The following is a 12,511-nucleotide window of genomic DNA, read 5'->3' as shown; positions in this document are numbered from 1 at the left end:
CACCCTTGTAACAAACACTACATTAGGGGTGGGGAGAAAACTCGATTGTTAGATGCGTCGCGATGCGGACGTGGACGATTCTGAGTCAATTCACAAATGTTAAATAGATTTTCTAAATTTTAACTAATAACGTAATGTTGACGGAACGCAAAAGGCGGAACTTTGCAAAGTGCAGCGCGCGGACAGTCTGTGGCGGCACACTACATTAAAAGGTAGTGCAGGGGTCGCAACCCAAACGCTAATAAGTCATTTTGTCTTTTCAACAAAAATCAAACCACCTTGGGAGCCACAAAATTTTGAGTCCATGTGTCTCAGGACTTGCTAATGTCCTAGTATAGTCTAAAAATATAATACAAATAAAAACGCAGACTTGCTTTGCTCTGCATTAAGCTTTAGCTCAGCTGTAGCTGCTTTTCTTGCATCACCAGCTGGAAACTTTCCCACAAAAGTAGAACAGTTGCTTTTAAAATGTCTCTCAATGTTTTACTTTTTACGAGGCTGAAATCAGTTTCTCGTTCTCCAGCTTCTCATTCGAATTCTCCTGTTCCACCTTAAATGGTGCCTGAGGCGCCAGAATGTAACAGCTGCAAAGGGTGAAATGGGAAAATTCAAACAAGAAGCTGGAGAACGATAAACTGACTTCAGTTTCACATGCTTTTTTAGCGTTTGACAGTTTCTCGTTGCAGTTTAAATGTCTCCGAATTATTGATGTTTATCTTAAATCTTTCTCTTCTAGCTACTAGCTAGGTGAACTGGCAGTTACAGGCTATAATAATTCCAGTGTTTATCATTTTTTTGTCAAAACTGTGTTTGAACAATCAGCAGAGCTTTATTTTACTGCAAAGGAGGATTATTTTATTTTTACCTAGAAAATTGAATACTGCTGTGGAGCCGAAGGCGGCCAGCAAAAGAGCCGCTGGTTGCCGACCCTTGAGCTAGCGTATGGAAGCACTTTGGCTACTATGGAGTAGAGGGGGAAACCATATTACGTTTCCATCCATTTTCCGCACGGTTGTAGTTGCTGCCAACCAGAGGACCATCGATCCAGCAATGTCAAAACTTCCACTCAACTTGGAAAGGACGAAGCGAACTACAAGCTCTTGCAAATTTTATTGCCAAGGGTTTGCATCCGTACTCAGTCTTTGAGAACCAGGGCTTTTGCCCTGTATCTCTATATCTCAATAAAGCATCCCCTCTCAAAGATATTTTACCGACACAGCGACCTCCACTCTCCCTACATCTAGACCAAAACCGAAGTTATGAAATATATTGAAAAATACTTTGCTTTAAAAGTTCCAAGTTGTCACGCAGTGAGAAAAATAGAAATCTTGTATAGAAAAAAAATTATCGTTTTATAATCGCATCGCAGCCCTCTGAATCGTAATCACATCAAATCGTGACGTGCCTAGAGATTCCCACCCCTACACTACATTAGTGAAACTGTCAGAATCCGTTGAAAGATTAGATGCTAGATTTCTGGACTGACTTTTGTCAACAGAAAGTGAAATACTCCTAGCCCCCATCAGCAATTAAGGCTCCAATCAGAAATCACTGCAGTATCCATGCCAGTTTTTGGTACTACAAAAATAGACACTTTCAAACAGGAAAAGTACACTACGCTTTGGGAAAACTGCAGACCCCTTTTTTTGTTCTGGCATGGTGCTGTTTCAACTGTTCCTGATTGGGACTTTAAGGCCCAGGAAATGATAATTAAACTGCCAATATGAGCTTTACTACTAAGAGAGAGAGAGGCAATAGCAAGCTGCATCAAAGTTAGTAGCATGTCGTTTTAAAATCGGTTTAAAGATATTAAACTAAACTGAAACACAAAAGAGGGTGCTTGAAATAAATACCATGTAGTTGTGTATATAATACTAAAACCACACTAATCAAAAATGGTCATTAGAATGCACATTTGTACTAGGGACAAGGAGAATTCAGTGTTTTGTTTTTTTTTTGTTTCTGTTTTTTTTGGGAAGCAAGATTATTTTTATTTGCCACACTTTCTTTGCGTACTGCCATCCAGAGGCTCGAGTGACCTAAAGCAACTCCGCCCAATGTCCTCATATGCACATGATGCCAAGTTGTTAGTTTTAGTCAAGCAGCAATTGTCAGTGACACTTTTTTGTGTGGTTGTGTTAAAAGGATCATAGTGGTGTCTTCTTCCTGCCTGATGTGTTGGAAAAGCCAAGAGGGCAGTGTGTTACTATTACATCTCCTTGTCTCTCTCTACAAAGGCATATGTTTATGTAATGTACATGTCCATAGGAGAGCTGATTAGTGCATCAAGCCCTAATGTACAGAGGCCATTTGTATACAAAACCGTACACACAGCACATTTATATATGAGTGAGTATATATGTGTATTATACCTGTCAAAAGTTTGACAGCTAGGTTTAAGATTGTTCACTGTTAAATACTTTTGATCTATATTGTACTTATATAATGCGTGTGTACATAAAAGCACTAACTCAACTCTTGTATAGGATAATGATAATTTTGCTATGGGAACATATAGTAATTCGAAAGTAAGAAATGAAAAAACATACTGTTATCATTACTTCAACTACTGCAGTTGTAATTTATGTTGTAATTAATTCTAAACTAATTCTGTCATTCTTTTTTATTACTGCATTATTTTTTCTTTTCTTTTCCTTTTTTTTTTTTTTAACTGTTTTAATTCCTTTTTTGCCAACATTGACCACTAGGTGGAGAATGCAAGTGATTTTACTGTGATGGAGAACTTGAGAAGTCTCACTTTTAGGGAGGGGGGGGAGGGGATTGGGGGAAAAAAGAGAAAAGACTACCTATCCCAGCATTCCTTGTTACGTCTCAGGGTTAGGAGTCTGTTAAGCAGTGCATTCTTGGGATTGTAGTATTTTAGAGCCAGTATTAAACTTGTACAGGACATTTTAAAGAATTTTAGCTGTATAGAAAATTTCTAGCTAATTGTACATTGTCTAAAACGCCCCCTCTGATCCAGCATGTTTTGTCATATCATTTCCTGCCTAGGTGTTGTTCTTTTTTCTTTTTTCATTTCTAGACACACTAAAGTCAATTTGAGCTGTTTACATGGACAACCAAATTGTCTCAGTAACCTGAATGGTGGCGATACTGATGTCCTTCATAACGTACAAAGATTTTCACAGTGAACTGAAGGGGTCTCCAAACCTCCACACTGCCAGCTCTTCACAAACACCAGCGCTCACTTGCATACATAAACACTCTCTCGCTCTCTCTTTTTCTTTCTTTCTTTTCATTTTTACTTCATCTCCCTTTTTTTCCTTTTTTTTTCCTGTATTCTAACTTGTGCTTTTTCCTTGTTCTTTCTTTTTTGCATTCTTTTTTTTCTCTTACCTTTCATTGTCTCCATGCTTTGTCTTTTCTCCCTCTGTCTTTCTCTTTCTCACATACACACACTAAGGAGACTTGCAGTACCTCACACTCCTGTGTCTGCCTGACCTCTCTCCTTTTTACCTTTTTTATGTTTGCTCCCTTCTTCAGCTCCCATTGCCCCAACATCCCCTTCAATTAATCTTTTTTTTTTTATTTCCTATGTTAAATCTCCTTTGTTGTAACTGAGTTTGTTTACCTTTGAAGACAGAGGAGGAGAACCACTCTAAACCTCGGCCACTGTAGCTTTGGCCCACTTCACTCCATGTGTTTACAGCAAAACGTGCTGGATTCTTATAGCCGTCTGTTCTGGAGGGGGTGTTTATAAGTCTGGGACTAAGAAATCAGAATGGTCAGAGGAAAGCGTGGGTACCTCTGTCCCCGTCTCTGCTGTGTCGGAAGAATGGGGGCAGTTCAGGCCAAGGACTGAACATGGGGAAGTGTGCTATCACAGCATGTGTTGATGTAAAAGTGTGGTAGAGAGAGGAAAAGCAGGCTGTTCAGAGAAAGTGTGATACGTAAGGCCAAACTGTGTTCAGGTTTAACAAGAGCAGGACAACAAGAAATGGGTTATAGAACTTGTACAGAAACCATTAACAAGTAATTAAAAGGATAAAAATCCAGCATTCGAGTCATTCTTTCAGTCTGTTTTTGTGCATCTTTCTAACGGTGTTGTGTATTTTGTGTATAATCATGTTGTTGCTGTCAGCTTTGTGAGACCTACACTTAATGAGCCACTGCTGTAGCCTTCACCGCTTTTAATCTTCACTGCTGGCCAGAGTCACTGAAGTCATGTTGAAGCAGCAACACACTGGACAGGGTCTGAGGTTACCATAGAGACAAGAGTCTGTGGGACTGACTGCATTCTCTCTGCAAGACATGTCAACTTGCTGTGTTTATCTGGTCAATTAACAACAAATGTTAATTGCAGGCCTGTCCCAGAGGCTTAACACAGCCATCACTAGCTGTGGCAAACAAAAATAACCGTTTTAAACCAAGAGAAGTTGTTCATACAAATTTATCTTTTATTGACAGCGGAGGTTCTATTTGCCTTTTAGTTCACAGTGATTTATTTCAGCCAGCAAATAGCTGATTTTCCAAAGAGAGGAAGAGGATGAACTGTCTACAACTCTGTAATATGATAGTCAGGAAGGCAGATGTAAAGTGACGATTGTGACTTTATTTGTTGCAGTATTTGCACCTAACAAATCAACAAAATCTTTTGGCTTTACAAATCATAGTTGTAAATTAAGGTTATCAGAATTAAATATATTTCTTTCTGAGTGATGCATTAATACAGCTTTTTACAGATCATTTTTATAGATTTGTAATGGCACAATCCAGTGCTTTTTTTGCATTGTTTGGTTCTACCAGATTGAGAATTTTTCTGATAAATATTTTTTTCTGGTTAAGAGGGAGATGGTGCAGATTAAAGGGGAAGGCTTTTGCTTTGTCCAATGACCAATATTAGTATGAAAAGAAGAAAAAAAATGCTACAGACCTTGTTCTGAAGGGTGCAAAGCGATGGTTTTGAATTTCTTACACTCCCCTTTTTTGTATTGATTTACTAATTATATATGTATATGTGTGTGTGTGTATATATATATGTATGTATATATAAATGTATATATATATAAATATATATATGTGTGTGTATATATATGTATGTATATATAAATGTATATATATATATAAATATATATATATGTGTGTGTATATATATGTATGTGTGTGTATATATATATATATATATATATATATGTATGTGTGTGTGTGTATATATATATATATATATATATATATATATACACACACACACACACACACAAAAAGCTCCATTTTTGTTTAGTTAATCAGTAACCCCGTGTGACCAAACGACAGAATTTACTATTACTTTTTTAAAAAATTTTAATTCTTTCTGAAAATGTAGATTTCAAGGACTGAAACTCAGACACGGGTATTAATGGGTTAACTGCGCGACCGGAAATATGGCGTCACACCTTACGACAAATGTACGCTTCCTGACAATCATCGAGCTGCTGAAAGAAACAGCGACACAGAATTAACTCTCACAAAAACCCAATCAGCCTTCTGATCAACACACTACGGCCATTATAATGGCCGAGGAAAACATCTTTCTGTTCGTGCCGAATCTGATCGGTAAGTCCCGCCGAGGCTCGCAGACTCCGCAGCTCAGCGCGGTGTGTGTATCAGTGTGTATCAGTAAGATGAGCTAAAGCCGTGTTTGAATGACTGACTGTCTTTCGATTTGCTCTGTGGATCGTTTTAACCGGTAATTTCATAACTAAAATGGTCGTCGGAGATCACTGTAGGAGAAACTACTGCACCATTTAAGGTGGAACGGGAAAACTCGGACAAGAAGCCGCTGAATAGGAGACCAACTTGAGCCCCGTTCAGTTTAAAAAGGGTAACTTCGTTTATTCAAGCAAAAGTACAGCAGCTCAGTCTGAGTCGGTTACCAACATCCTGTCAGCCATACAGTGGGCTTCTCACATCGGCCTCGCGCCAGTAGTTCTGCACATGAGGCTGCACCATTTAAGGTGACCTGCCAGGTTCAGTTACTCCAGCAGGAACAGCAGCTAGTTCCTAATTATTTGCATTTTTCCAGTCTTGAGTGACCATTGCTCTTTTGTGGAGAGTCATTTTTATTTATTTATTTTTTTTAAATCAAATTTAAAAATTGTAATCAATTTTTAATATCAGGAGTTCTATTTGAACTGGAAAATAAGTTATTAGTAATAGTGAAAATGTAGCGTTTAACATGTCAAAATTAAGCTTTCAGCAGTAAAAACTCATGGCTTTCCCAATTCATTTTAATAGGGAGAACAGTTTTCGCTAGTATGACTCGAAGTTGGTCTGGGATGTTTGATTTGGTCTGCTAGAAATTAAGCTGACCTCCCACTTCCTCACCTAATGAAAGATCCTATTTTCATACTATGTATAACATATTAAACTCAAATTTTCATAATTTAAAGTATTTTAATACCAGAATACAGTGCAGTGCCAAATACATTTTAAAAACGTACCTACCTTCTTTATTTGTATATTGTTTTGTCTTTTTGGTCCTCTGCCCACTGTAAACATTTCACTTTGGCCCCCCATGGCGACAAGTTTGGGCACTCCTGAATTAGAGCAGAAGCCCTCATAAGTCCACTTGTGCATTAAAAAGTAAAATAGAATAATTCAAAAATCCTGGCCATTGCATCCAGTAAAGAAACGTTCAGAAGAAAACAAGTTATGTTAAGTGTTCAGCTAAAATTATTCTTCGTGTTTGAAATGTTAATGTGGAGGGACTGTCCTGAACACAGGTCAAAACCACCATGAAAACTTTGCTTTAAAATGTGGGTTTGGAAATAAACGTTCTTTTCTGTTCTGTGGGACAAACTAGAAAAATGCTAACAGTACTCACAATATAGAGATTAATGAGTAAATAATAATAAATATGATAGTGCTGACAGTGTGGAATTACTAAAAGCTGAGAAGTCCATATGAAAAATATGTTTATTTTTAACGTTCACAGATAAACATTGCACTTAAACGTGTACATTCTAGTTATTGCCTGTTCCAGTTGATTTCTTATTAGCAGAAATGAAATTGTTACGTTTCACTTCAGTTCTTTCATGTAATACTAAAACTTTCTATTCTTACATGTAAGAATTGGCATTTTAATAACTCATTTATCCCTCCTATTAATATGAACTGGGAAAAGCCATGAATTCTTGCTCATGAGAGATGAAATCTTACATGCTAATATATATATACATATATATATATATATATATGTATATATATATATATATATATAATGTAGATTCATTTTGACATGAATGTCAAGTTGCATTTTGCTAGTATTTTTCTACATTTTGAATTTTTGATATAAAGAAAGTAGAAGCTAAATTAGCTCACCACACTCTTTTCTTCTCGCCACAGGTTATGCCCGAATTATTTTGGCTTTGTTGTCCTTCTATTTGATGCCATGCTGTCCAGCTCCAGCAGTGTTCTGTTACCTGCTGAGCGCACTATTAGATGCATTTGATGGACACGCAGCAAGAGCCCTTAATCAAGGTAGTTTTTTCTTCCTTGTACTTTATAGGGACATATTGTGATTTCTGCCGTTGGAGAATTCTCTCCTTTTCTCTCATGCTCTCTTCCTCTCCATTCAGGCACTAAATTTGGTGCCATGCTGGACATGTTAACTGACCGCTGTGCCACCATGTGTCTGTTGGTGAACCTGGCTCTGCTCTACCCGTCCTACACCTTCCTCTTTCAGCTGAGCATGAGCCTGGATGTGGCCAGCCACTGGCTGCACCTGCACAGGTGAGTTTTTTTCTTTCAGATGTATGCAGTGTGCCATGGTCATTTGTCTTGTTACTCAGGAATTCAGAAGGCTCTCTGGCTCCCAGTTCAAGAAATCAAAGAGGGAATTCATTTTTGTTCTTTCTTTTCTAAATTAATTACTTTATTATTTTTGTGATCTCAGATATAGGGCTTGATATAATGTAAGGTGCATGATGACAAAGTGTTAAAGTGATAGTTTACTACCATTACTGTTGTTAGCTATACAGTATAATTAACAGTATGTTATGCCGTGTCATACAAAAATCTGTTTTTACTACTAAACGTGGTTTAAGGGAAGTTTGTATGGCCATAGTTTCACTTGTCAGCTATGTTACCCTTGTAGCTCTGGTACAAAATTAAAGAAAGATATTTAGACACCAAAAATGTCTTGGCTGATCAACTGCGTTTGGGCCAAGGAGAAAATCAAAACCCCCTTGTAAGCTCTCTTTCCACACTACTGCTGTTTAGAAGGTGCCATGTGAATTTGCCCGATTGTCTCATCAGTTGGCAGTAGAAAGTAGATTTTTACACCATCTGTCCTGTAAAACATCTGTATCAAATAGAAATTTATGATCTTTCCTCTTGCATCTTTCTCTCTCAGCTCTATGATGAAGGGAGCAGCCAGCCACAAAACCATTGACCTGTCTGGCAACCCCATTCTCAGGATCTATTACACCTCCAGGGTAATGGTCAAGTACAAATATCTACGCTGCCTGTCACTTTGTCTTCTTCTAAAATTAGACTTTTCTCGCTCCTACTTTTCAGGGCTGTATTTGCCAAAAACATCTTAGCATGAAGATGATTCTTAAATGGTAGAGTGATCATCATGCTAAACTCTCTGTCTACCAGTTAAGATGATCTTAACACCAAATACGATCTATTAGTGCAATTTTTTCAGACGACAGTAATTTGAGCATGTGTATAACTGACTGTATCTTGCACACAAAACCTGTTTTTTCAGACGGCCAAAATGTGATGTAATTTTATTCTCCCTCTATTTGATGTTTGCAGACTTTTTCTTGCAAAATAAACTATCTGAGTAATCACAGCCATCTCTGGTGTTGGCATGGTGACAACCAAGATGATGGAGCAGCTGTGTTCCAGCAAATAAAACGTTTTTACAAATGCCAAAAGGATCAGAATCTCTGAAAGCAGCTCAAACTGAGTTACACATCTGGGTTATAGCCTGTGTGGAAGCACTCAGAGATTCAGCTTCTGAATGAAGTGCTAAAGCTCTTTATGCTACTTTCACTTTTCCAAAATGAACAGTAGCCCAGTGTCATATTTGCTCGATCTGTGAGGTGTAGATCTTTTTTTGCTTTTGAAGACATTCAGTCTGTTTGTTTTGAGCTTCATCTTATGCAGAGCTGCATCTTCAAAATCTATATTTAAAAAAATATTGCGTCACGCCCAGTGTGTAGTTTTGATACGAAAAAATTGAGTCTGAATATTTTGCGTTTTTATGTTGTTTTTTCATGTCTTGTTCGGTGCCTTCAGGAAACTGGGCCTAGTTAAGTACAGAGTACCTGCAAAGCTATTTGCTTACACTTTGGGTATATTTTGCAGCACTCAGCTTTATGCTCATCATGGTATTAAAGGCTTTGCCTGACGAGTAATTTGACAGTGTTTTTGTCCACGTATTGAAACCAGCAGTGGTTTAAACGGCTGAATGATTTGAGTGCTGATGAGTTATGACATCACAACATGGGGATAAACAATGTGGGATTTGGCATTATTCCCAAGTAAGCACCATCACAGATGCTGCCCCAAATATTTACACATGAGAGATTGTTCTCATCAAGATAGATTTGGTTAGTCTTTATTATGTTACATTATTGCAAATCAACAAAAAAGGTGCTTATTGGTCTTACACAACATTTTGAAAAGCTTTTGGCAGGCAGTTTATGTTCAAATCTCGAAGGGATTATTTAACATTGAATTATTCCAAGTAAACTTTATATATATATATATATATATATATATATATATATATATATATATATATATATATATATATAGTATATTTTGTTATGTTTTTTGTATCATTGTGTATTAATTTGTTATTAAATACAAAAATAACAAATATTTATGCCAAGTGATTCCAAACTTCGATACGCTAGTGTATATAGGCTCCTCTAACTGCAGTGCTTTTTTTCCATAGCCGGTGCTCTTTTTCATGTGTATGGGGAATGAGCTGTTTTACTGCCTGCTGTATGTGCTGTACTACATCGAAGAGCCACAGGGTGAGTGTTTGCGGTCACTAATGTTTCCTTCTGCCTAGCCACACTTCCCTCTTTCTCTTTTCCTACTTCTGCCTCTCCCTCTCTCTATCTTGTCTAGGGTTAGAAATTCTTGTTACTTTTTAGTGCATTTATTTGTTTCATAGCATTTATTCTAATGTTGTATAGCCTTTTCTTTCAAGCAAAAAGACATTTATTGCCAAGATAAATTAAATAGTAAATAATAAAGAACAAATTTGGTTCTAGTTTGAACACCCCCAAAGCGCTTGTATGTAACTCTGTATGTGTGTGTATTTTTAGTGTGGCTACAGTGGCTCTTGGCGGTGTGTGGTGTTGTATGTGTGCTGAAGGCGGGTATCAGCGTACTCCACCTCATCACCGCCTCCTGCAACATGGCTGCCATTGACCAAGCTGACCGCGAAATGGCAAGGAGCAAGACCAAGTGAGAGAAGAATAAAGGAAGAATGGAAGAGTGCATCTAAATGGACCTGTGATGTATAAGTACTATCTGTGTAAGGAGGGGATGAGTGAAAAACAGGCGGATAAAAAGAGGGATGACACCTGTGGGGTTGGGAGGTTAAAGAGGGATAAAGACCAGTTCAAAAGATAAGTTAAAGGAATACTTTAGTTTTTCAACCTAACCTCTGTCTGTCACATCTGACGTTAATGGTTGATTTACCACAGACATTTCAGTGTATTGACCTGTTGGCTTGAGATTCCCTTATAATAGAAACCACAGAGCAGTTGCTGTTTCATGTTATATAATCATATTTTAAAATGTTTATTCAGATAATTCAGCAATTGCCCAGTGGCTTCTTTCTACTGCAAAGAGGGCTCATACCCTGGGGGGGATGAACTTCTGCACATTTTAATGCACAATTATTGTTTATTTGCTCAATGTAACATATTGGGGTAAAAAATAAAACATAAAATGTGGCCTGTGCAAAAGTCATAGAAGCAGTGCTTATGACTACCTTGAGATTAACATTTTTGACATAAAACGTGTAAAACAAGTCTCTCTTGTTAAAAGCAACTGAACAAAAATGCGCCTCGGTCTGCTAAAAACACGTATGTTGTGAAACCCACCCACGTGTGGTTCAAGTGAATGTGTTCTTTTCTAAATACATGGAAATGCATGAGAATTGTCTGTGGTAATCAGTGGTATGATGCAGAAGCGGCAGATTAAGCTTAGGTTGCAGTTGAGTATTGCTTTAATAGAATTGAACTGTGGGGTCTTTTTAGAGCTGTCCTGATGATCAATTATTTATTTATTCATAGACTACTAGTGGTAATGTAATGGTTATATATCAGATTGCTGTTGCTCTTGTTTTAATCTAAGTATCTTGGGTTTGTGTTTCTTATTCCATCCATATAATGAAATATTGTTTGAGTTTGACCCTTACACCATCCACTAAGTAAAGGTATCGACAGATGTATGTTACCCTCAGGTAAATAAAGAATAGTATAGCAGGGATACACATGCATGGATTCTCCAGCTTGCTCAGCTATACGAATGACTGGCACATTACACACTTCAAAATGAAAACCAGTTGAGTGTTGTGGTTTGGTTTTTGTTTACGTTAATTGGATGTTTTATCAGTTGTAGTATTTTATTGTTGCTATCTTTTTTTATATATATATATATATATATATATATATATATATATATATATATATATATATATATACACACACACGCACACACACACACACATATGCGTGCCGGTGTGCATATGAAAGTGCCATATTGTGTGTTTATTGGGGTGGAAAAAGCACATAGAAATTGTACTTACATATATATATAATTTTTGCAATAACAGGAATTTGGTAGACTGGCAACAGAAAAAGAGAAAAATCACGTGGCCTTTGAGATTTGCAGTGAGTACTTTGAAGCTAGAAAAGTTATGTTTTTTTCTTTTGAAATGTCATTGATTAGAAATACAACTATTGAATTTCACTTGTACTCGACTACAAACCTCGCATAAGTACAATTACTCCAGTATTTTCCACCCCTGGTATTAATTGGGAAAATAAATTGTTTGAGTGGAAATGTCACCTCTGGTAATCCCACTGTGTCATCCGAACCTTATGAATGTATTAGTGCTAGAGGAACACTGTAGACATACTATTGCTTTCTGTAGACATATTCACAGAAATAAAGAAATCCTCATAAAATGAATAGCCTGTCGAATAGTTTGTGCAACATCTGTGCTGGCACATTACATTTGCTCCCTTAAAAGCCTCCGGGCTCAGTCACACGCTATGGGTTGGTTTCCTGGACTACACAACATTTTGAATGGAGAGGCTCCATTGAAAGGAAAATGTAGTCCAGGACTAGGCCTAATCCTTGTCTAGGAAACTGACCCAAAATTGTTAAAGTCCAGACACCCCTTTTAATTAGTAAATTCAGCTACTTTAAATGGCCCATATCATGAATTGTTGGAAAACATTTTTTCTTCAATTTGGAATGAAAGTTTGATGCAGTTGAGAAACATGTTAAAGTTTCAAAACATATCACT

The 12,511-nt window shown here is 37.2% G+C and overlaps 1 protein-coding gene across 1 annotated transcript; it reads left to right on the top strand.

Moving 5' to 3' along the window:
* Positions 1-5,370: 5,370 nt before the first annotated feature.
* On the top strand, positions 5,371-12,171 carry cdipt (CDP-diacylglycerol--inositol 3-phosphatidyltransferase (phosphatidylinositol synthase)). Its single transcript, XM_036590306.1, has 6 exons — positions 5,371-5,553; positions 7,345-7,479; positions 7,578-7,731; positions 8,354-8,435; positions 9,914-9,995; positions 10,293-12,171. Exons 1-6 carry the CDS (start codon positions 5,511-5,513, stop codon positions 10,436-10,438), a joined length of 642 nt encoding a protein of 213 aa, XP_036446199.1. The 5' UTR covers positions 5,371-5,510; the 3' UTR covers positions 10,439-12,171.
* Positions 12,172-12,511: the final 340 nt, after the last annotated feature.

The sequence above is a fragment of the Colossoma macropomum genome, unplaced genomic scaffold (genome assembly GCF_904425465.1).
Source record: "Colossoma macropomum unplaced genomic scaffold, Colossoma_macropomum, whole genome shotgun sequence".
NCBI classification, from domain to species: Eukaryota; Metazoa; Chordata; class Actinopteri; order Characiformes; family Serrasalmidae; genus Colossoma; species Colossoma macropomum.
This window is presented reverse-complemented; position numbering and strand designations above follow the sequence as displayed.